This window comes from Puma concolor, chromosome B3 (genome assembly GCF_028749965.1).
Source record: "Puma concolor isolate L17-30 chromosome B3, mPumCon1.1.hap2, whole genome shotgun sequence".
NCBI classification, from domain to species: Eukaryota; Metazoa; Chordata; class Mammalia; order Carnivora; family Felidae; genus Puma; species Puma concolor.
The window spans coordinates 109,157,361-109,183,484 of record NC_141672.1 but is presented as its reverse complement, the minus strand read 5'-3'; the positions used below and the strand labels follow the sequence as shown (position 1 = coordinate 109,183,484).

The following is a 26,124-nucleotide window of genomic DNA, read 5'->3' as shown; positions in this document are numbered from 1 at the left end:
TCTTGACTTTGGAGCCGGAATGTGCTCACTTAGCAGAAAGCCTGGAAGAGGCACAAAATGCTCCTTTCGTTAAAAAGTGCCCCACACCCTACTCAGGTCCGCCGGGCACTGCCGCCTTCCCTACCTTCGGCTTTTCCTCCGGAGCCGGGTCGGGTTCCTTTCCGGCCTGTCGGGGGCTCCCGGAAGGGCCCGGGGGAGGGGCTGCTACTGTTGAAGCCCCCCTTCAGGGCGCCGAGCCACCTGCCCCAGATGCAGGCCGCGAGAGACCCACGGTGTCACTGTCATTGTGCGGCCGCTTCCACCGGGGCATAAGCGGGGCTCATGGCCCTCCCGGAGCCAGGAGAACCTCGCGGCCCGCAGGGAAGCGGCCGGGGTGGAGAAATTCTCGTAGAAGTTGTTTTTGAAGTACTTCAATGTCTCGGTTGGTCGTTTGCCGGTTTTCCCAACTTGACTGAGATAGTTTTAAGGATGGCGCTTGTTTACCTTTACTTTGTTTATCAGGAGCTGTGAAAGAGTGTCATACCAGTCAAGGGATTCCGGAACAGAAACCATTTTCCTCTTCCCCCAAATCTATAAGTGTCAGACTACAGGCTGGGTTCTGTTATTTTATTTTGACTTGTCAACTAAATAAATAAAAAAAGCCCCCCTTTTCCTGTATTTTAGGTTAATTATAAAAGCTCCTACCGTATACTTAAGGTATCTCTTTCGACAGTTTATTTCACAAAGAGGGATGAAATGAAGTAATGTGGGCAGCATTTATAAAGTGATACTTAAATGTAAAGGAGTGAATTTAGTCTCAAGACATTGTTAAACCTGAACTCCAGGAATTTGAGTTGGAAACATGTGAAAGTGACATTGAAATTCACTTATTTGACGTCTTTTTTTGAGGGCCTAATATGTGCTGGGCCCTGTTTTGGTGCTGGAGATAGAGTAAGTCCTCAACTGCAAGTGTAAATCTACTGGAGCTCACAAAGAATAATATCATTTCTAGGAGTTGGGTAAAAGGTGTGTGTTCTCTTTGGGCAGAGAAGGCTTCTTTGACACAGTTCTTCATCTGTTTCAATCAATTTTCCGGTAAAACTATGAATCATAGGCGGCGTGTGGTGATTTAAAATTTTAATGAATCATTAGGTGAAGCAATACAAATTAATGGCTTATTTAGGTATTATTATTTGTTACTATAAGTTTGCCGTAAGTTTTCAGAAGTGATCAAACCATTTTTACTGTAAATGAGTAAATTAATCTTAAAATACGGGACATAACCTCATATCATTATAGAAGTTAATATTTTTACATGACAGTGAAACAGCTTGGTTTTCACATCAATTTAAGACTTTCTTAAGGCTTCATTTCACAAAATGTTTCTTTTCCGTAGTAGAAACTCTAAGATTATACACTAGTCTTCAATATAGAGATTTTTTTAAGGACTTAAAAAACTCCGGAAAGGTTATTTTTATTTAGGATTCTTGAAAAGAGGAAAAGGGGCAAAAGAGAAAAATCAGAATTGAACTTCAGTTAGTTTATTATTCTTATAAACATAAAGTTAAGAATTTCAAAAATATCCATAAACAAAAAATTTAATCAAAATAGTCTCAACAAGAAATTATACAATGAAGTAAGAATAAAAAGATTTCAGAGCTCTCTTGAAATATAATGCTATTCTCTATCTCTGTTTGTCATGTTAGACTTTAACATTTTTAAATGGATGGCCCCTGGGTGGCTCAGTCCCTTAAGCATACAACTCTTGATTTTGGCTTAGGTCATGATCTTGAGATGGAGCCCTGAGCTCTGTGCTGAAGCCCTGACAGCTTGGAACCTGCTTGGGATTCTCTCTTTACCTCTCTCTCTGCCCCTTCCCCGCTTGCTCATGTGCAGTCTCTCTCAAAAATAAACATTTTAAAAAAAAATAAAATTTTTATTTTTTCTTTTTTAAAATACAGAATCTTTTTTTTAATGTTTATTTATTTTGAGAGAGAGGGAGCATGAGCACGCGCAGGGGAGGGGCAGAGAGGGAGAGAAACAGGATCCTAAGTGGGCTCTGCTCTGACAGTGGAGAGCCTGATGCGGGGCTTGAACTCACGAACCAAGAGAGCATGACCTTAGCCAAAGTCAGACACTTAACTGATTGAGCCACCCAGGCCCCCATAAATAAAAATTTTAAATGGTAGTTTGAAGAAAAATTTGGTAAATTGTCATACTAGATACTGGATCTGTTTTCTTTTCCTGGTGGGCTATGTGTATCCTATTTAATGTGTTTTTTCACACTATGCTCTTTGAGTGAAACTTGTAGTAAAGGAGAAATTTTAAATATTTTTTTTCTACCCAAATTGCTGGTATTTTTCAATTTGTTATTTATTTTTGTACATATGTGTAAATACATACGTATTTTAAATGTGCTTTGCATACAGAACAATTAACATTATAAATATGTGCATTCAGGAGTGCTTGATTCCATTAACGAAACTCTGAATGACAGTACTTGGTCTGAATTTGGCTGTGAGAATTGTGGAATCACCTGTAATTCCCTTGATTTTTGGCTCCTTTAAGTTCATGTCCAGTGAAAGGGTGCCACCTCATGAGGGTGTAAATGTGAAGATGCTCAAACATGTTGGTGCCCATCATAATTTTCATGATAGTTGCATAATGTGCCTATCTTAACAGGTTTTAGCTAGATTTTAAGTCTCGTTATTTAAATACAATACAAATTAGAATAAATGTTAGAGAATCTTTATTTCTGGAATCGCAAACTATTTCTTGATAAACATTTCTCTTTTCTGGGCATATTCCTCTTCAGACCAGCAGACTAGCCTTGCTGAAAACCCATGAAACATTTTTAAACTTGAGGAAAGCTATTATAGGAGTGATGGTATTTTTCTTTATTAAGAAGTATTCAGAATTCAGGAAACAATAACGGGCATAAATTGAATTTTTAAGACTAATAAAAGCAGTAAGCATCTACTAAGTTGATTGGCATTGTTTGTTTTTGTTGAAATTTTTTTCCAATTTTTGTTAGAGGTCTTTAGAGGCTAGGTGGTTAAGCAAGCATTTAACTTGATTTGCCATTTCATCAATTGTTATACACTTAAATATTGTCACTAGAGAGAGATGATAATTTAAAATTTTTCATTAGTTTCTAAAATTTAAAGATTAGTTTATCTTTTAAGCTGAATCATTTATGTTTTAGAGAAAGCTTGGTTTAAGATTGAATATAGAAATTCAAATATTTAAAAGTTGAATAAATTACTCTGCTAGTTCTTAATAGCTCTAAAATCAAGGTACCTTATTCTGCTGTTTCTTTTTAAAGCAGATCTAAAACTCAAAGTTTTATCCGTATGACAAAAGCTTTGTAAATGGTTTAGCTTTTAACTGTCTTCTCTTGTTGCTGCCAAGTATTCTTTCGAAATATACTTTTCAGAAATACTTCCCTTTTTGGCTTTTGTAGGGGTTCTTCACCTGAAGTTCACAGGCCTCCAGAGTGTCCAGGGATAGAATTCACAAGTTCCTGTAACTTTATTTTCACTAATCACTAACTGAAATGTAGCATTTCCTTCAATTTTGAACGTAGGCAACAACCCCCAGTAGTATTAGCAGTATCTATGAATTTGTTACCAATCAAAATCACAAATATTTTTGTGTCATGCTACAGTTGTTCATATCTCAAAAAATCGTTTATACTTTTTACTACTTTGAAATCATGGTAGTTATTTAAAAAGCTTTTAAATCTTATTTAATTATGTTAATTAAAAAGCATATTTTATTTTATTTTTTATTTTATTATTATTTTTTTCCATCATAAGTGTACTCTTTAACCCCCAACACCTGTTTCACCAATCCTCTCACCCACCTCCCCTCTAGTAACCATCAGTCTTGTTCTCTATATTTAAGAGTCTGTTTCTTTGTTTCTCTCTCTCTCTTTCTTTTTCCTTTGCTCATTTGTTTCTTAAATTCCACATGAGTGAAATCATATGGTGTGATCTGACTGACTTATTTTGCTTAGCTTAATACTCTCTAGGGTTTTTTTTGTTTGTTTTTTTTTTGTTTTTAACATTTATTTTGAGAGAGAGAGCGAGTGAGTGAGCAAGAGGGCAAGGGGCAGGGAGAGAAGGAGAGAGAATCCCAAGCAGGCTCTGTGCTGTCAACACAGAGCCCAATACAGGGCTCAAGCCATGAGATCATGACCTGAGCCAAAATCTAGAGTCGGATGCTTAACCCACTGAGTCACCTGGTGCCCTAATACTTTCTAGTTCTATCCATGTCTTTGCAAATGGCAAGATTTCATTCTTTTTTATGGTTGAATGAGTGATTGTGTGTGTGTGTGTGTGTGTGTGTGTGTGTGTGTGTGTGTGTATCATCTCTTCTTTATCCATTCATCTATTGATAAACACTTGGACTGCTCCCATACTTTGGTAAATAATATTGCAATAAACATAGGGGTGTATCCTTTTGAATTAGTGACTTTGTATTTTTTGGGTAAATACCCAGTAGTACTGGGTACTGGATCATAGGGTAGTTCTATTTTTAATGTTGTGAGGAACATCATACTGTTTTCCACAGTAGCTGCACTTGCTTGCATTCCCACGAACAATGCAATAGGGTTTCTTTTGTTCCACATCCTTGCCAATGCTTGTTGTTTTTTATGTTGTTGATTTTAGCTAATCTGACAGGTGTGAGGTGATATCTCATTGTAGTTTTGATCTGTATTTTCCTAAAGATGACTGATGTTGAACATCTTAGCATTTGCCCGTTGGGTCATCGGGATGTCTTCTTTGGAGAAATGTCTGTTCAAGTCTTCTGCCCATTTTTTAATTGGATTGGTTTTTGGGTGTTTAGTTGTATTAGTTCTTTATATATTTTGGATACTAACCCTTTATTGGATATATCATTTGCAAATGTTGTCTCCCATTCAGTGGGTTGCCATTGACTGTTTCCTTTGCTGTGCAGAAACTTTTTATTTTGTTGTAGACCCAATAGTTTATTTTTTGCTTTTGTTTTCCTTGCCTCAGAAGACCTATCTAGAAAAATATTGCTATGGCTGATGTCTGAGAAATTACTGCTTGTGCTGTCTTCAAGGATTTTTTTATGATTTCAGGTTTCACATTTAGGTCTTTAATCCATTTTGAGTTTATTTTTGTGTGTGGTGAAAGAAAGTGATCCAGTTTCATTCTTTTGCATGTGGCTGTCCAGTTTTCCCAACACCCTTTGGGATGTTGACAGTTGAAGAGACTTTTTCCCATTGTGTATTCATTCCTGCTTTGTTGAAGATTAATCGACCATATAATTTTGGGTTTATTTCTAGGTTTTTCTTTCTGTTTTATTGACCTATGTGTCTATTTTTATGCCCATACCATACTGTTTTAATTACTGCGGCTTTGTAATATAACTTGAAGTCTGGAATTGTGATCTTTCCAGTTTTCTTTTTAAAGATTGCTTTAGGTATTTGAGGTCTTTGGTGGTTTCATACAAATTTTAGGATTGTTTGTTCTAGTTACTTGAAAAATGCTGTTGGTATTTTCATAGGGATTGCATTAAATCTGTAGATTGCTTTGGATAGTATGGACATTTTAACAATATTTGTCTTCCAGCCCATGAACATGGAATGTCTTTCCATATCTTCACATCGTCTTGAATTTCTTTCATCAGCGTTTTATAGTTTTCAGCATACAGGTCTTTCTTTCACCTCTTTAGTTAAGTTTATTCCTAGATATTTTATTGTTTATGGTGCAATTGTAAATGGGATTGTTTCCTTAATTTCTCTTCCTGTTGTTTCACTTTTTTGGTGTATATGGAATGCAACAGATTTCTATACATTGCTTTGTATCCTGTGACTTTACTGAATTCATTTATCAGTTCTGGTAGTTTTACGGTGGAATCTTTAGGGTTTTCTACATATACTATACATGTCATCTACAAGTAGAGTTTTACTTCTTTTTTACCAACATGGATGCGTTATTTTCTTTATTTTGTCTAATTGCTGTGGCTAGGACTTCCAGTACTATGTTAAATAAAAGTGGTGAGAGTGGACATCCTTATCTTCCCCCTGACCTCAGAGGAAAAGCTCTCCATTTTCCACCAATTAAGTATGATGTTGGCAAGAAGCATATTTTAAAAATATTTTGATAACTACTTCAATACAGGTGGTTTCCTTTGTTATGTATTTTATTCTATACATTTATAAACATTCTGAGAAGGGGTCCATACGTACCCTTCACCAGACTCCCAAAGGGGTTCATGGCATAAAAAGGATTTAAAAATCCTGGTTAGGTTGTTACAGTGATTTCTGTGAAGATTTTAGAGGATTGGTGAGTTACTAATCGTTTATACTGTTCAATACAGTAGTTTAAAAAGTGTGGTCCCAGACCAACATCATCAGTATAACCTGGCATTTTGTTAGAAATGCATTCTTGGTGGGGGTGGGGGGCACCTGGGTGGCTCGGTGGATGGAGCTTCTGACTCTTGATTTTGCCTCAAGTCATGCTCCTAGGGTCATGGGACTGAGCCCTGTGTCAGGCTCTTCACTGAGCATGGAGCCTGCTTAAGATTCTCTCTCTCTCTCTTTCTCTCTGTCTCTTTTTCTCTTTCTTTTCCCCTCCCTCTCCCTTTGCTGCTTCCCTGCCCCTGCTAAAAGAAAATAATTTATCCTGCTTTAAAAAAAAAAAGAAAAGAAATGCATTCTTGGGGGCAACCTGGATGGCTCAGTCAGTTAGGTAAGTGTCCAACTTTGTCTCAGTTCATGATCTCACAGTTTGTGAGTTTGAACCTGGCATTAAACTCTGCTTAGAGCTTGGAGCCTGGAGCCTGTTTTGGATTCTGGCTCTCTGGCTCTGTCTCTCTCTCTCTCTGCCCCTCCCCTGCTTGTGCACAGTGCACTCTGTCTCTCGCTCTTGCTCTCGCTCTCTCAAAAATAAACAAAACAAAAAAAGAAATGCTTTATTGGATCCCACCTGCAACCTTCTGAGTCAGAACCAGGGAATACACCTTGCAATCCGTGCTATGCATAGAATGTTAAAACTGCATCAGAGCCAGCCAAGAAATTCTCAAATTTAGAAATTTAAATGACATGAACATGTTTTTCAGACAGTATTTTTTTATGGTAACTGTATGATTGCATTGGTTTTATATGTTACTTGGTAAGTTATTTAAGTGAAGGACTTATTTTTCTTTCTATTCAGAATAAGTAGACTTTGAAAGGTTCTTGTTCATAATTTTTATTTCTCTTAAATTTTTGAAGATAATTTATTTTCAGCTTATTTTCTAATAATATTAGCTATGATAAATTGTTAAACACAATTTTAAAAGATGTATTTTAATTTTTTTTTTTTAACGTTTATTTATTTTTGAGACAGAGAGAGACAGAGCATGAACGGGGGAGGGGCAGAGAGAGAGGGAGACACAGAATCGGAAGCAGGCTCCAGGCTCTGAGCCATCAGCCCAGAGCCCAATGCGGGGCTCAAACCCATGGACCGGGAGATCGTGACCTGAGCTGAAGTCGGACGCTTAACCGAATGAGCCACCCAGGCGCCCCAAAAGATGTATTTTATTGTAAATGGGAATTAATACACTGTGTGTGATACTTGAAGGTTAAGTTTTATTCTAAACATCCAAGTACATAGTCTGATATAAAGCTTGTTGTAACTGTAGTTTTTTTTGCGAATACGTTGTAATGGTTTGATTAAAAAGTTATACTTGTTACATAGATTATAGTAAATTATTTTATTATGCTACCATTCATTTTAATTTATGGATGTTTTAAAACATGCAAAATGGAACAAGGGACACCCAAATACCCATCACCTAGTCTTAACATCCATTAAATTTCGTATTTTTTTATTTAGAGAGAGACAGAAACGGTGTGAGTGGGGATGGGCAAAGAGAGAGAGGGAGACAGAGAATCTCACAAACTGTGAGATCATGACCAAAGAGTTAGATGCTTAACGGACTGAGGTCATCCAGGCACCTCAAGTTTCTCTATTCTTCATTTCATCTATCACTTTCCCCCATTGCTTTTCTAGATTTGCTTTTTAGATTGACATATTAAACCATATTATGTTTAATCATATTATGTCCTTTGAAAATCATTAATGTTTGGCTTAAAATTCATGAACTACTTTAAATCTCATTCTAATGAGAGTAATAGCTATCATTTACTGCAAAAAAAATGGCAAATGTTATGCTTGAGAAAGTTTGAAATGTCTTTTGAAAACATCACTTAGAAGAAAAACATCAAATGTATTTTAATATTGATATCCATTAATTAAGCATTAATTGATCAGCACTAATTAGCTTAATTAGCATTCAGCAGCATTTTACAGTCTATGGATTAGGGACTAGAGTGTCATAAATCTTATTCCTTTTTTAGTGTTTGTGAATTCTGTAGAGATGAGAAACTTTGTATCTTTCCTGTTAAGTTTGATGTTTTTATTTTTGTTAGAAACTAGTTCTAACAGTGTACACAAATGTTTTGGAAAACTGGAGTTAATAAAGTCAGTCAGTTATATAACTAAACAATTGCTTTTGAGTTGTTAAAAGGATGTAATTTTAAACCAATTTTTGTGTTTGGATATAGTACATGCATATGTGCATGATCTCTTAAAAGCCCTAACTTGTAAAGAAATAAGAATTTAAAGCCTGGGTTGAGAATTTTGCAGGGAACAAAACGAGGGAGATAAAATCAGTTTCTTAAATTTATTTAAGTATTAACTTAATGCCCTTCCCCCGTTTTGTTATCACCTCCTAATGGCTGTGATAAACTGCTGGGAAACTTCTTTCTTTGGCGATTCATTATAATTCACTAATGTATGTTAACTTATGCAGGGTTCTGAGTAGCCCTACAATATTCAGTACTGAATCTGTGGAATTTTGTTTGATCTAAGATCATTTGATTTTCTTGTGTAGGGAACACTCTTTTAAAGACCAACTTGGGAAATGCTGCCTTACATTATGGCTCTTTTGCCATTGACTATAGTTTATTTAGGAGTTTATTTTGTATTTATATGAGAAAAAAAAACAGGGTTCAGCCAACAGTGATCTTTTGATGGACCAAGTCTGGCCACACCCATTTGTTTACATATTGTTTGTTTGTTTTCATGTTACAGACAGAGTAGTTGGAACTGAGACTAGATGGCCCAGAAAGCTGAAAATATTTACCATCCTGGTGCTTTACAGAAAAAGTCTGCCACATAAGTCAGGGGTTAACCTATATCCTTTTTAATAATCTTAACTTCAAATATGGTAAGGGGCACCTGGGTGGCTCATTCAGTTGAGCATCCAACTCTTGATTTCAGTTCAGGTCATGATCTCACACTTTGTGAGTTCAAGCCCCACATCAGGCTTTGCACTGACAGTGTGGAGCCTGCTTGGGATTCTCTCTCCTCTCTCTGCCCCTCCCCTGCTCACGCTCTTTCTCCCTCAAAATAAATAAATAAATAAATAAACATTAAAAATTTAAAAAAATACATGGTAAAGGTTAAAATATTTGAAAGCAAGATAGTGGTTATAGTGTTTACTAAAATTTTTTATAGGATTGAAATGTTTCATTAAAACACATGTGTTTATGTCAATTGTTTATTCTCATTGATAGAAATAATAAAAGAAGAATTAGAATATAGGGTGTAAATGGCCTTTTTCCCCTACAGATTAGGCAGATGTTGAACTGCTCATCTCTCACACTTTTTTTTTTTTTTCCAACGTTTTTATTTATTTTTGGGACAGAGAGAGAGACAGAGCATGAACAGGGGAGGGGCAGAGAGAGAGGGAGACACAGAATCGGAAACAGGCTCCAGGCTCCGAGCCATCAGCCCAGAGCCTGACGCGGGGCTCAAACTCACGGACCGCGAGATCGTGACCTGGCTGAAGTCGGACGCTTAACCGACTGCGCCACCCAGGCGCCCCTCATCTCTCACACTTTCAAAGAGCCACTCATTGCAATAACCCAAATGGTCTTTCCTCACTATCAAAGGACAGGCCCAGAAAGAAACATCTTTATTTACCAGAGGCCCCGGTCTGGCCTATTTTTAAAGGGGCTTTGCCTCTGATGGTGTCACCATTTACCATTTTGTTACACCTCTGTGAAAACGACAGTTTTTTCAACCTCCTTTATACTTAAGGAATTTTTGTTTTCAGGGGATTCACTGAAGGCATGTTAATGTTTGATGTGTAGACTAATAAATCTCATTGTATTTCTAGGTATATCTTGTGGTCGCATTCATATACCTGTTTTAGGAAGGCTCGGGACCTTTGAAACTCAGATTCTACGAAGAGCTCCCTTTAGAACCTTTACAGAAACACCAGCATACTTTGCATCAAAAGATGGGATAAGTAAAGATGGCTCTGGAGATGGAAATAAGGTATCTTATCTTTATTGGAATATATACATATTTTTTGAGTTCCTTCCTTCAAACAATTAAATGTAATAATAGTTTTCTCTATTCCATTGGTTTATATGTTTTCTGTAGGAAATGTGAAATATATAAAATCAGGTGAAGAATTTTATGTAATTTTATTTTGTGTTTTAGTTTCAACCATAAATTAGTTATATAAGTATTGCACTTAGCATTAACTAAAATTCCTAACACTCCAAAGTATTAAGAAGCTTCATTAAATCTATGCAGTCTGGGGGCGCCTGGGTGGTACAGTCGGTTAAGCGTCCGACTTCAGCCAGGTCACGATCTCGCGGTCCGTGAGTTCAAGCCCCACGTCAGGCTCTGGGCTGATGGCTCAGAGCCTGGAGCCTGTTTCCGATTCTGTGTCTCCCTCTCTCTCTGCCCCTCCCCCGTTCATGCTCTGTCTCTTTCTGTCCCAAAAAAAATAAATAAACGTTGAAAAAAAATTTTTTTTAAATCTATGCAGTCTGTAGGATTAAATTAGGAATAGCCGTCTTTTTCACAACTCTTAACAATTCATGATAGTATAAACCCCACCTCATTCTCTACCTAAAAATTTTGGATATCTCTACAACTTAATGTTGGGTTACTCTGTAGCTAGCAAGTAGATGATCAGTGATTGTATTGGATCAAGGAATTATTATCAATTTTTTTCATTATGTGAATTTCACTAACACTTGAGCTAATGTTATATATAAGACAAAATGCTAGGTGCTTTGATATCCACACTTAATCCTAACAATGACTCTCTAAAGTAGGTAAAATTATCCCCATTTTAGAGATGAGAAAATCCCCATTTTAGAGATTGAAGAAAGTTATGAATCACTACTTGTCATGATAGTAGCTCCTGATACAGTTTCACTGAAATGTATTTTACCTGTAGTAACTTTTTTTCCTAGTGTTGATTGAGTCATGGAAAGAAAGCTGTTTATTATATATGCTGGCTCATACCATGTAAAGCAGGACTACAGATAAATACATGTGTTTACCAGAACTGGTTTTGTTTTTGTGGTAAATGGATCTTTTGATACCAGTAATAGTAGAGTTATTAATAATACTAATAATTCCACTCTAGAAATTATAAAAATTATAAGATTAATTACAAGCTAACATGCTTATATTTAACTTACCTATAAATTGGTTGCCTGAAAGTAATAATTGACACTCTTTTTTTCTCCTGTATGAACATTAGAAATCAGCAAGTGAGGGAAACAGTAAAAAATCAGGCTCTGGGAGTTCAGGGAAAGGTGGAAACCAGCTGCGTTGTCCTAAATGTGGCGACTTGTGCACTCATGTAGAGACCTTCGTGTGTAAGTATTACTTTCTCTGTTGTTTTTCTTCCTTACCTTTTCTACAAATCACAAATTGCATAGAAATGTGTAAATTACATAAACCAGAGTTATGTTCTTCCTGAACTTAACATGATTCTCCCTTATGTTCACCAGATACTAAAAATCCCCATAACTGGTAATACTTTGCAATGTGGTATAAGAAATAATTTAAGAAAACTATTTATTTATTTTCCACGTGTGTGTTTATTTCAAATTTGGATTTTGTGAGTGTTCAAATTTGAGCTATAGGAGAACCAAGGTGTATTTATTCTGTTATTACTCTATTCTTCAAATACCTGTTGAGCATCTCATATAGCTGGAGAGGTCGGTCATTCAAATATTAAGGTGTTTTCCCTCGCTGAGGAACCAGAGGAACTAAACCCTTAATTCTATAAAGTGTGTGATAATTATTAATGATTCAGACACTGAGAGAAGGAAGAAATCAACAGTCCCACTTTTGCTGTTAGTGTCAGCAGTAACTCTCTGAAATACAAAGATGCTACTACAGATCTTTTGTTTCATGAATCAAACAACTCATTTCCTACATGATTAGAGGTAATGGTAATTCAAGAGTAAATTATGTTACACTACCATGTCAGCCTTTCTGTATAGTCAAACTGAAAAGGTCATTGGTGAGGTTTGTCAGAAGTTTCAGTTTCTGATGATTAGCTGCAGAGGATTCTCTATATGCTATCCCAAATATTGAGATCTCAGTTACAGTTTTATGTTTATTATTAATACTAATTGGCCACTGTATGAGAAAGTACTATATGTAGCATGTTTTTACAATTTTTGGAAAGACTTTTGAAGTCGTTCCATTCTGTAGGTGGAATGTTTGAGATTCTCTTCGTGGTTTTGCCTCATAAGAGATCAAAGAGAGGAATCAGTCTGAATGAATACTAATTTGGTTGCAACATAAAATGAAAGTGGTAGAACTAGATGATAAAACTTCTAAATAACATTTGCTATTAACAAATCTGGTATGAAGCGATAAAATTCTTTTAGAGAGTCTGAGAATTGCTCAGTTCATAATGGCAATGTCCTATTGGCATACATTTTTAATCAAGAATTTTCTTTTTTTTTCCAGAGAAAGATTTCAATCTTTGTAGACTTAAAGAATAATTTCTTAGAGTAGAAAAGGAAAGAAACTAATATTTAATAAATGCCAGTATATATAATTTTATTCTCACAATCTTACTTTTGTCAGGAGAGAGCATATCCTCATTTTCTTAGCTTAGTGAAGAAGCTAAGATTTTAGCAAGTGTAAGTAACTCATCCAGGGTCACAGAGCAGTGAAGATTTGCTATTCAGAAATTCCTATTCCATACATTTTTACCAACTGGAATTCTCTAGGGATAGATGAAATTTATTTTTCTTCTACACAGTGTTTTCAAAACTTGCCAGGTTGTATTAATCATTGAGGGTGGTTGGTTGTGGTTTTTTTTGAGAGAGAGAATCCTAAGTAGGCTCCTCACTGTCAATGCAAAGCCCAATGTGAGGCTTAATCTCACAAACCTGAGATCATGACCTGAGCTGAAATCAAGAGTCAGATGCTTAGCTTAACTGAGCCAGCTGGGCACTGAGCCCCCCAGGCACCCCAAGGTGGTTCTTGAACATACAGATTCTCTCCTTCCCTGGAGATAAGATTCTGTAGATGTTGGGTGGTATCCTAGAATATTTATGTTTAACAATGAGACCAAGTGTGGAAAACACGATTTTTAATATTATCTAATCAACTTAGGGCTGAAGTGGTTTCCTTTGAGAATTCTAATTGGGGAGAGGGGATGTGGAAGTAGAGAATAGGGAAGAAAAGAGTAAAAGAAGAGTAGATCCTTATAAATAATTTAGTAAGCAAATATCTGTTGAGACTGACACTGCCAGGCTCAGAAAATAAACAGAGATGAACATGACGCTGTCTTATCCTCTGGAACTTTACTCCATAGGAGTGGTAGGCCCTCAACAGTGAGATGAGGCCCTCCTCTCTTGGTTTTATTCACCCATAGTACAAGTCTCTTCAGAATGCATCTCTTTTGGATGCTGAGGATCTTCTGTGTCTACTCACTGAAAATTGGAGAGTTTTGTTGAATCTTGGGCCATTCATTTTGTTTGCCATCTGCATTTATTTAGTTACTGGTTCATAAACATCTTTTTATGTGCTTTTTGGTCACTTGTAGTTCTTTTGTGAATGGCCTGTTTAGATTTTTTTTTTTTTTTGAAGTTTATTTATTATTGAGAGTCAGAGCATGAGCATGGGAGGGGCAGAGAGAGGAGGAGACACAGAATCTGAAGCAGGCCCCAGACTCTGAGCTGTCAGCACAGAGCCCGACACAAGCATTCAAACCCACAAACCGTGAGATCATGACCTGAGCCCAAGTTGGATGCTCAACCGACTGAGCCACCCAGGCACCCCATGAATGGCATGTTTAGATAACTATCTACTTTTTTTGGTCATTTTTAATTATTTTTAATTACCTGAGGAATGTATGTGTGTATCTTCCTTTATAAAAAAAAAAAAGGTAGAACTTTGTAGGTAAAAGTTAAAGATACATTTCTGCAATGTGTCTTCATCAAACATGTAACTTTTAAAAAGCATAAATGGTATCAAATTGTTCATGTTTTTACCAATTTTATTTCGCCTCAGCAATTTAAAAAAAAAATTTTTTAATGTTTATTTCTGAGACAGAGATAGAGCATGAGTGGGGGAGGGGCAGAGAGAGAGGGAGACACAGAATCCGAAGCAGGCTCCAGGCTCTAAGCTGTCAGCACAGAGCCCGATGCGGGGCTCGAACTCACAAACCGTGAGATCATGACCTGAGCCGAAGTCGGTCACTCAACCGACTGAGCCACCCAGGTGCCCCTCGCGTCAGCAATTTTTTTAGAGTTGTATGCTGATATATACAGGTCTAGTCCTTTCCTTTTAAGGTGTACATTTCAGGGGTTTTTAGTATATTCATCAAGTTTTAGATCTATCACTACTATCTAATTCCAGAACGTTTTTGTCACCCCAAAGAGAAGCCCCATCCCCCTTAAGTAGTCACTTTCTACCCCTTTCCCTCCCCTCCCTGGCAACCATAAACCTACTTGCTGTCTTTATGGATTTGTCTATTCCAGGTATTTCATATAAATAGAATTATACAATATGCTGGCTTCTTTTGCCTTCATCTTTCAGGTTTCCAGGGTTCATCTGTGTTCTATTATGTATCAGTATTTCATTGCTTTTTGTGGCTGATAGTATTCCTTGTGTATCCACTCATCATTGATGGACATTTGAGCTGTTGCTGCTTGTTGACTACTATGAATAATGCTACTGTGAACATTTGTATACCAGTTTTTGTGTGTGTACGTGTTTTTACTTTTCTTGGGTATATGCTTAGGAGTAGAATTGCTGAGTGAAATGGTAAGTTTGTGTTTAGTTTTTTAAGAAACTACCAAACTTTACATCAGCTATAGAATAACCTATGTTATTCTGTCCACTTGACAACCTGACTAGCAATGTATGAGGGTTCTAATTTCTCAACATGTTCTTTAACACTGCTCTTTTTTATCGCAACCATCATAGAGATACAAAGTGGCATCTCATTGTGGTTTTGATTTGCATTTCTCTAATGACTAAAGATGTTAAGCATTTTTTTCATGGGCTTATTGGCCATTTGTGTATCTTCTTGTAGAAAAGACTGTTTAAATCCTTTGTCCATTTTTAAATTGGGTTATCTTTTTTGTTGTTAAGTTACAGAGTTCTTTATATATTCTGAATACTAGACCTTTATCCAGATGTATGATTTGCAAACATATTCTTTCATTCTATGGGTAGTTCTTTCCTATAAATACTGTATAGCAGGAGTCAACAAACTTTTACTATGAAAGGCCAAATAGTAAATATTTTAGGCTTTGTGGGCCCTGTAGTCAGTGTTGCAACTCTTCTCCTTTGCTGTTATGGGGAGAAAGCAATCATAGACAATGTAAACAAATGAGCATCGCTGTGTTCCTATAAAACTTTGTATAAAGACACTGAAATTTGAATTTCATATAACTTTTATTGTCATTTTTTCCCAAAGTGTAAGAACTATTAGCTCATGGACCTGTCTGTATATATTCCATCTCACATGTATATATTCCATCTCACATGTATATGTAGGGATTTTTATGTTCTCTTACTGTGGTATTATTCTTGTTTGACTTTGTGGAAATAAAATACCATTTTTATAGATAGCATTATGAATGCATAGAAAGTCATCAGGAATTGAAGTAAGAATAATATCTAAGAAATATTTTATTATAAGGACAAATGTATATTGTTCTTCAGTTTTCTTTTGCCTATTTAAATAATAACTTGTCAAATGTGAATAGTCTCCCCACTTTTATTTATTTTAGTTGTTTTTATTTTTATGTATATAATACTTTTTGAAGGCTTACTGTACTTACATGTCTTAATACAGTAGGAATTAAACTTTTCTGTTTGGTTTGGAGATTTAATGTTGGGCCCTGAAACATGTTCGAAATCATGAAGAACTTTCATTTCAACAAATATGAGAGAGTTTTTACTGAGGTAATCTATTGTTGGCATATAATACAAGCATGTTTACTGGGATTAGTATTCTGTATGTAAAAGAATATAGTATACTTGTAGTAATCATTTAAAGGAAAGTTTATTCCCTGACAATTCAACAAAATTAGATTTTGCCACTTGTCTGTATGAGTAAAAAATAAGCATTGCAGTGCTTGTATTATTTTTTTTTTCTGAGACAGCATTTTGATAAATAAAATTAACCTGGGTATACATTGAACATGTTCCATCGTCAAATTGGTATTGTGATATTCAAATAGAATGTAAATAACTCATCTGTGGTAAGCAAAGAGGAATGAGATTTGTTGGTGTTTAGTCTCTTTCCCTTTGACCTAATTTCTTTAGAGAAATATTTTGTTCTTATGTTCTCAGGCCAGATTTTCCTGTCAAACAGCCTGAACTAGATCAGAGGATTCTCTGCCCTTTAATCCTTGCCCTGTTTACCATCAGTAACAATTGTAAGATGCAGCTTCATTTTAGAGTAAAGGCCATTGACTATCTTTCCCAATGGTGGGAAATGGTGATAATGTATTGGGGCTTGTGTAAACCAAAGGTACTTGGAATAGTTTGGTCTTTTTCTTGAGGTAAGCATTTATAGGTGATTAATACAAAGAAAACATGGATGATCTCTTTTCTAGTTTAAAATTTGCTGCTAGAGTTTATCCAGACGTATTTTTGATTGGCCTTGTGTTTAAGAATAGACAAATAAGCATTAGATTGAATTAATAATTAGATTTATTTTTGAAATATGGAATTGTCTGGGTTTTTTTTAATATAGATTATTTTGTGAGATTTAGGTGTGCTTACCAGTACAGTTTTTCTTGTAATCTATGAATAGGTAGTTACACTACTCCCATAAGAGAGATTCTCATAGATTTAAATATTCTTCTTTGCAGTTTTTCTAGTTAGATTACACAGAGGTTAATACAAAAATGTATTACCCAGACCTACCAACCTGTAACTAATTCCTATGTATCTTTTGTTCTGTATCTGTTAGTAATCTGTGTGAGAGTCTCTTCTGTGCTGCTTTCCAAGGTACCTTTACCATTAGTAGGGGTAGGCTTAGAGAAGGTTAAGAGTTTATGTCCATATACATATATCCTACAGCTGTGTTTTAAAAGGAGATAAAAAAATCCACTTGGGTTTAACATAGGTTATTCTATAGCTGATGCATTGGAATTGAGACACTTTTTTTACCCTCATTTTTAATTGTTATTTTATTGTTTTCAAAAGCTGTATGATTATCTATAAGTCAGTATGAGTGAGAATGTTATTTTGTTAGTTTCTTAGTGGTTTTTAGGCTAAAGAAATAAGAACTAGTGGAGTTGTTAAAGATAAAAATTAGGAAGGCATGAAACAATTTTATGTTTACCAAATCATGGTTTTAAAAATGCTCATAGGTTTGAAAGGAACCTAAAGAATATACTTTTTTTTCCCTTTTTCTGGGTGATTGGAGTTGATTTCTTTTATTATTATTTTTTAAATATTTATTTTTGAGAGAGAGAGCACAAGGGGGTGGGCAGAGAGAGGGAAGGAGACAGAATCCAAAGCGGGTTCCAGGCTCTGAGCTGTCAGCACAGAGCCCGACTTGGGGCTCGAACTCACAAACTGCGAGATCATGACCTGAGCCAAAGTTGGATGCTTAACTGACTGAACCACCCAGGCACTCCTGATTTCTCTCTTTTAACTTCTGTGTATATTTGAAGTTTTTCATAAGGAAATGTTGAAAAAATAGAATAATTTACTTGTGCTTTACTTTTTTTTCACAGTTTTTCATTCAAGTATTTCAATAAAATAAGTGATTAATATTTTTATAGTGGTTGTTTTTAAAATTAAATTTAATGAATGGGAAGTTGAAAGAATGTCAGCCAATCTTTTCTCTTAATGAAGTATATCACAAAATGAAACAACCTAGTGGAAATGAACAAAATGTGGTTTAATGAACTCATTTATCTGTATCATCTATCTTAGATGTAAACTAGGTTGTTTGTTGTGTCTAGTGAAGGAACTACAAACCTACTTTTTGTCAAGTGTATAGTTTTCATTTACAGTGAGTTTTTAATGTTAAATGCTATTTGAATTATTTATTTTTCTCTGCTGACCTTTCCTTTTACAGCATCCACCCGCTTTGTGAAGTGTGAAAAATGTCATCATTTTTTTGTTGTGCTATCTGAAGCAGACTCCAAGAAAAGCATAATTAAAGAACCTGAATCAGCAGCAGAAGCTGTAAAATTGGCTTTCCAACAGAAACCACCTCCTCCCCCCAAGAAGGTATAGGTCTTAGCTCAGTCCTATAAGCACTTTGTCTTGAAAATATTTCATTGCTCCCCTCTCCCAGTTGACATTGGATCTTAATGCTAGTGCCTAAACAAGTATTAAGTTCTTAATATAGACTATATGTGGCTAAATTCTTATTGATATTTGGTACTTGGAATTGAGGTATGGAGTCCCAATGCTATTTTCCCATGTTATGATTACTGCATTCAGTAGCAATGAAATAGAGTTGGATGATTGTTAAAATGGTGTTCATACTAAATTAATCTAAAATGATACCCAGGGGTGTCTGGATGGCTCAGTTGGTTAAGCGTCCCACTCTAGATCTCAGCTCAAGTCTTGATCTCAGGGTCATGAGTTCAAGCTCTGCATTGGGCTCTGCACTGGGCATGAAGCCTACTTAGAAAAATAAAAAAATAATATCCATAAAATTGAGCAGCTATGGATTTCTTTTTCTTAGTTGGGGCCCCTTGTTAACACCAGGCTGCAATTTCTCCCCATAAATTAGTCTATTGTCTGGTAAAACAGCCTCAGTGTAACAATGGAAGCAAAATTTTCTCACAACTAGTGTATCAGGGCTGTCCTATATAGCACTGTGGCTTTTGTGGTGTGGGCTCCTTCCAGGAGTCTCAGACAGACTGTGATCTGGCCATATGAAACATGGCAGAATGTATTACCAGCTACATTGGGTACTTGGTCTGTTCTTTCTGAGAACAGGGAGCCCGGCCCTGGGGCTATGTGCCCTCTGTTCTGCATGTCTCAAATGTTTGCACACTTAAATTATTTCTCACCCCCTGCTTCAGTGTAGCTTTCTTATGCTGTTAAGACACCAGTCCATTTATTTCCATTGTGCTGTGGCAGATTTAATAATTCATAGATATAATTTGTGAGGAATCAAGATTTTTTTAAGTTTATTTGTTTAGAGAGAGAGAAAAACAGAGCCAGGGAGGGGCAGATATAGAGGGATAGAGAATCCCAAGCAGGCTCTGCACTAACAGTGCACGGGGCTTGAAGTCTTGAACAGCGAGATCATGACCTGAGCTGAAACCAAGAGTCATATGCTTAACCGACTGAACCACCCAGGAGCCCCAGAAATCAAGAAGATTTTAAAAAAACATAATAAAAAGCATATGGTCAACAACTAAAGAATTTATCATGTAAATATAGTGTAATGGTAAATATAGCTATTAACCTTTGTATACTCCATTAGGTTGTCTAGACTTTAGACATTAAAGTTCTAGAAAATAGGTAATTTAACTATTTTCAGGAGTTAGTGAATATTAACAGTTAATTTTTTTTTTTTTAAGTTTATTTTTTGAGAGAAAGAGCAAGCAGGGGAGGGAGAGAGGATCTGAAGTGGGCTCCATGCTGACAGCAGAGAGCCTGATGCGGGGCTCGAACTTACTAACTCGAGATCATGACCTGAGCTGAAGTTGGACGCTTAACCAGCTGAGCCAGCCAGGCACCCTAACAGTTAATTTCTGTTTACTAAAAGCTGAAGGAATTTACCCCAGGTTCCATGCTGTTAGCAATACCCAAGTCTCAAACAGAGCTTTAGTTTCTAAGAATAAGGTTTTTTAGATTGCCATGTAGATAAATGAGTAGCTTTAAAGTTAATGTCTGAGAAAAAAACCTAAATATTTGTGAATATTCGAACATATAGCTGCTGGTAATGGCTTTGATTATATAATGCCTAGTTTTTAAAAGAGTAGATTTATAATATGTTATCTTTCTGAAGAATATCATTCATGTGATTGAGGGAGGTATAGAAAGGATTTATTTTGGGGCACCTGAGTAGTGGCTCAGTTGGTTAAGCGCCTGGCTTTTGATTTCAGCTCAGGTCATGATTTCATGGGTTCATGGAATTGAGCTCCACCTCAGGCTCTGCGCTGACAGTGCAGAGCCTGTTTGGGATTCTCTGTCTCCCTCCCTCTCTGCCCTTCCCCTGCTCACACACACACACACACACACACACACACACACTCTCTCTCTCTCTCTCTCTCTCTCTCAAAATAAATTAATTAATTAATTAATTAATAATAATAAAGGATTTATTTTAATGATTTACATTAATGATGATATCTTTAAACTCCTGGTGGCATATGTAGGTATTCCAAGTGACTTTAATAATCAACTTTTAAAAATTAGGATTGGGGCGCAGTCGGTTAAGCGTCCGACTTCAGCCAGGTCACGATCTCGCGGTCCGTGGGTTCGAGCCCCGCGTCGGGCTCTGGGCTGATGGCTCAGAGCCTGGAGCCTGTTTCTGATTCTGTGTCTCCCTCTCTCTCTGCCCCTCCCCCGTTCATGCTCTGTCTCTCTCTGTCCCAAAAATAAATAAACGTTGAAAAAAAAAATTAAAAAAAAAAATAAAATAAAAATTAGGATTAATGACATTATATATAGAACAGAAACCAGCAGAGCATTATATGAGTACAGTGATACTTTGTTAAGCTAAAGAACAAATGAATTGTGTTTTTGTCCACATAGGTTTGGGGCTTCTGAATCATTGCTGCTGCATAAGTATCATACCCTTGGCATTTTGTTTTTGATGGGTCTTTGTTCAAATTTAAAACTGTGAGCAAATATGCTCACTGTATAACTTCTTAATGTGTGTATGTGTTTTTTTTATGATAGCTCATAGTAAATTATTCATAACCAATCATTTTTCAGATTTATAACTACCTCGACAAGTATGTTGTTGGCCAATCATTTGCTAAGAAGGTGCTTTCAGTTGCTGTGTACAATCATTATAAGAGAATATATAACAATATCCCAGCTAATCTGAGACAGCAAGCAGAGGTTGAGAAGCAGACATCATTAACTCCTAGAGGTTAGTGTTTTGATAACTGACTAAAATAGAGTGTACATACTTAGAGGTAATCTTTATTTGCAACTCCTTGCTTTTGTCCTAAAATTCTTTTAGTATTTCATAAAACTTTGTTTTCAGTTATATGTGCATGGGTTCTGAGTCACAGAGTGAAATGTATTTCTTATCAAGGGTCTCAGTGAAAAATGTTTGAAAGTAACTGGAGTAGAGATTGAGACATAATCTTTGAATTATAGACTTCACCACAATTGGTTCCCTATTACCAGATCATGTGCCTCAGTCAGAGATGTATGAAGGTAGATGATAACTGTCACACAACATATCCAGCATTTTTTCCTGTTTAGACCCCAGCTACAGAGTGTATGTAAGATTAAGGGCAAATTTGTATAATGCCCATTAATGATAGATTCTAATATTACTGATATACTATATAATTTAAATTTACTGTAGACAATAATGTGTGTTATATTAATAGGATGATATTATTTAAAAAGCTATGAATAGAGTAAAATGCAAGTTTTTTAAAGTTTTTTTTTGTTTTTAATTGGCCAGGGAGCCCTGATTTCTTATTTAGGCCTATAATATACCGTTTTACATTCTTTTAGTCATCATTTTACAATTTGAGGGAGTTCTACTAAATACTTATATTTAAAAAACTATATAATATCCTTTGATTACTTTTGGTAGCTATTAAATATATAACTTACTGGCTCATTGAAGACAACTTGTTCACTTGTTGAATTTACTGTAAATAGTTATGTGGTAGTATCAGTTACTTTATTTTTAGAAAGTATAAGTCATAATAACTAATGGAAGACCCGGAGCCTTCATTTTTATAAAGTCCAAATAGCATTATCTGGTCATGACACAAAACGATTTTTTCTGGTTCTTTCAGTCAGCAAATCAGTAGTTAAGGTGTTCGAAGTATAGGGAAAACAGATGGTTATACGGTATTTATGATATGAGCAGTTTAAACTTTTGTTGAAGATTTAAATTATTGCTTCTGTTTTCTTAAATACCAAGTTAGTACTTGACAAATGTGGATATTAGCAACTGGACAGCCATCGTTAACATGTTTGGGTTTTTAATGTTTTTAATATAGACAGGATGTAACATATAGATTTTTTTCATAATGTGAAAAGCTACAAAGCATTAATGAACACATTCTTTGTGTATATTTAGAAGAGGGCAAGAAGGGAGAGATCCCTCATTTCTTCCTCCAAACTAAACAAATATACATTTTCATGTTGTCATTTTATCCTCTTTCTTAGAATTAGAAATAAGAAGACGGGAGGATGAGTACAGATTTACAAGTAAGTGACCTCTCCTCAGGTCCTCCTCTGTAATCATTCTTCCTTTTGAGATTTATCTCAGTGAAGGATGTCAGCAGTAGTGATGGTAGATATATATTAGCTTGTGTATTACCAAGAAAGATACTGTATATTATCTAAACATGCTTATCATACATGGTATATATAACTTTGGAACAGTTTTTCATAGCTAGCATGTGTACTTTATATATGTTGGGTTACTTCACATATTCAATTTTTATCTTTTCTGTTGTGATATTTCTTTTTTTTTTTTTTTTTAAATTTTTTTTCAACGTTTATTTATTTTTGGGACAGAGAGAGACAGAGCATGAATGGGGGAGGGGCAGAGAGAGAGGGAGACACAGAATCGGAAACAGGCTCCAGGCTCTGAGCCATCAGCCCAGAGCCCGACGCGGGGCTCGAACTCACGGATTGCGAGATCGTGACCTGGCTGAAGTCGGACGCTTAACCGACTGCGCCACCCAGGCGCCCCTGTTGTGATATTTCTTAAAGTATAATGTTAGAGAAATAAAAAATATTATATATAGTTCTCTATAAATATATACCTATATGCATATTAACAGGAGTTGTGTTTTTTAAAATCTGTAGCTTGCTATTTTATATCTTTTCCCCCCCATACAAGCAGAGTTGGCCTGCTTATGTGTGACAGAAATTTTGGGGGAGACAGATTATCTTCCAGATTCCCTTTGCCAGAAACCACACTTTTTATTTTTGGTGTTTATGAAACTTGGTATAGCCTTGCAAATTATGACTAAGCCCCAACTCAGTGTTTCCAGCCCTGAATTGTCCCTATAAGCATCAGATAGTCTGATGGAGGGTGTGGAAGGACCTGATATAGTGGCCATTCTGTTGTCTTGCATGTATTTTTTTGGATGTGGATATGTAGTGCTGCACAGATGGTAAAGGCTCACAAAAAGAGAGGCACCTAGCTGGCTCAGTTGGAGGAGCATGTGACTCTTGGTCTCGGGGTCATGAGTTCGAGCCCCATATTGGATGGAGTGATTGCTTAAGTAAATAAAATATTTTAAAAATTCACGTTGCATTTTGTTTCAGTAATTAAAATAACAAAATAAAACAGATAAGCCACTATGAACACATTTTACCTATAAGTTTGGTACTTTTATATTTGCCTTTGAACCAAGCTATATTATGTATCTACTGTTTGAAGTATACTGTATATACTGGATGAGCCATGAGAATATAACTAGTTTACCAATTCTGGCATGAGATCTAGTGCATGTAATAAAATTGTACTATTTCTAGTTATTCTTAAATTGTATGGAAATAATAAGTATATCATGCATGGTAAGATTAAATACAATGCAGTAGAATTAGATTATATATAAGAATGTAAGATCTAAATAATAAACTTTAAGTCCATGTATAATTTTTATTTTCTAAACCAAAAATATAATCAAATATGCTGTCAGTGCTATATTCATAAATTTGGACAGATAACTTGTGAAGCTAGTATGAATTAAATTAGTAAAGGAAAGTCTATAATGAATATTTTGAAAGAAATATATTGTAGTGATTTAATGAAATTTAAATGTTAACAAGTAATACTATCTAAGAACCTAGGTAAAAGCAATTCATAATTATAATGACAGATTGACTTGGAAAGTAATATTTTGAAAACTTAAATAGAATTTATTTTCATGTATAGTTTCCACTTGTTATATGTGGGGTTATAGGTTCTAAAGTTAGGACATTAGACCTAAAATGACACATAATCAAAATATTCTTTAAAGTTTCTTTTGGAAATCATATGTCAGATATACTACTCTCAATAAGACTGATAGATTTTGTCTCCATCATTGGAACATAATGTTTTTCTTAAGTTGAGCACCAGATGAAACAGTTGGCTTGCATTAAGGGCTATGTTATACAAGTAACGTAAACACTAGGAAAATAGCAATACTGATAGCAAATTCTTTTATAACATTTATAAAACTCTGCCAGGTACAGTTCTAAGTGTTTTACATATTTTAACTGATTTAATCTTCCTAACACCTATGAGACAGAAACTATTATTTTCACCTCCATTTTATAGATAAGAAAAGTGAACTACGGAAATTTTAAGGAATTTGCCCAGGGCCATATGGCTAATGAACTCCATGCAACTAACCATACACTAGTCTGCTCACTGATTGTAGAGAGCTGCTTCATGCATTGAGAGAGATGCAGAAAAACAAACTAAATGAAAGGAGAGTTATTTCAGGTTTACTCTGGAGCATAATTTCATGAAATGGAATGACAAACATCATGTACTATTTAAATTATTCCTCTCTTTTAAATTTAACTTAAATCATGTGTAAGTCAAATACATTTATCCTGAAGTGCCTGGGTGGCTTGATTTCAGCTCAGGTCATGATTTCGCAGTTTCGAAAGCTCCATGTCAGGCTCTGTGCACTGACCGCACAGAGTCTGCTTGGGATTCTCTCTTTCCCTCTCTCTCTGCCCCTCTCCCGCTCCCACTGTCTCTCTCAAAATAAATAATTTTTTTAAAAACTTAAACACATTTACTCTGTGACTCTACTGTAGTTAATATGCTTCTTGCACTTCTGTTCAAATTTTTGTTCACCTAATAATTTTTACCCCATTGGGCCAACCTACACTCGAGCAAAAGCCTCTTCCTATATTGTGACAATTCCTAACTAGATTTTGCTGAAATAAAAAAAGAAATTTTCTTTTACTGGGGACAACTAGCTAACTAAACTCATGTAAGAGACAGCATTTTTTTTCCTGATATGGATTATAATGAGGCACAGCATTGTGAATTATTCGCTAATAACCATCAAATGTAGCACAATTTAAAATGTTTATTGAAAGCCTATTTTTTTAAACTTTATCTTTATTTATTTTGAGGAAGATATAGAGAACAGACGAGGGAAGGGCAGAGAGAGAAGTAGACAGAATCCCAAGCCGGCTCTATGCTGTTAGTGCAGAGTCGGGTGTGGGGCTTGAATTCACGAACCATGAGATCGTGACCTGAGCTGAAATCAAGACTCAGATGCATAACTGACTGAGCCACTCAGGCGCCCCTTGAATGCCTATTTTTGATGATTAGAATAAGCATTTACTTTTTTTTTTAATTTGTTTATTTTTGAGAGAGGGAGAGTGTGAGTGGGGGAGGGGCAGAGAGAGAGAGGGAGACCAAGGATCTGAAGCTGTCTGTGCTGACAGCAGAGAGCCCAATGTGGGGCTCAAACTCACGAACCATGAGATCATGACCTGAGCTGAAGTTGGACGCTTAACCAACTGAGCCACCCAGGTGCCCCAGGATAACCATTTACTTTAAGTGTGACCCTAAGATAATTTGAAAGTGCCAGCCAGATGGAATAGGACCATAATAATAGTTACGTTAACTGAACATCTATATATTGGTTTGATTAAAACAGTAATGCATTGGAAAGTA

General features: G+C 35.8%; 1 protein-coding gene and 1 long non-coding RNA gene across 4 annotated transcripts in view; one reads left to right on the top strand and one right to left on the bottom strand.

Moving 5' to 3' along the window:
• LOC147580275 (uncharacterized) overlaps positions 1-222 on the bottom strand; it is a 65,957-nt gene extending 65,735 nt beyond the window's left edge. The window contains exon 1 of the long non-coding RNA XR_015252717.1: positions 125-222. This is a non-coding gene — a long non-coding RNA (uncharacterized LOC147580275). The remainder of the gene's footprint in view (positions 1-124) is intronic.
• CLPX (caseinolytic mitochondrial matrix peptidase chaperone subunit X) overlaps positions 1-26,124 on the top strand; it is a 40,611-nt gene that overhangs the window by 483 nt on the left and 14,004 nt on the right. The window contains exons 1-6 of one of the 3 annotated variants that reach the window (XM_086710963.1): positions 280-421; positions 10,183-10,343; positions 11,572-11,689; positions 18,391-18,545; positions 21,219-21,378; positions 22,647-22,688. In XM_086710963.1, coding sequence (XP_086567089.1) covers positions 322-421; positions 10,183-10,343; positions 11,572-11,689; positions 18,391-18,545; positions 21,219-21,378; positions 22,647-22,688 — 736 coding nt within the window. In that variant the 5' untranslated portion in view covers positions 280-321. Of the gene's footprint in view, positions 1-279; positions 422-10,182; positions 10,344-11,571; positions 11,690-18,390; positions 18,546-21,218; positions 21,379-22,646; positions 22,689-26,124 lie in introns of those variants that run through there. The other 2 variants (XM_025919499.2, XM_086710964.1) reach the window with 2 other exon arrangements.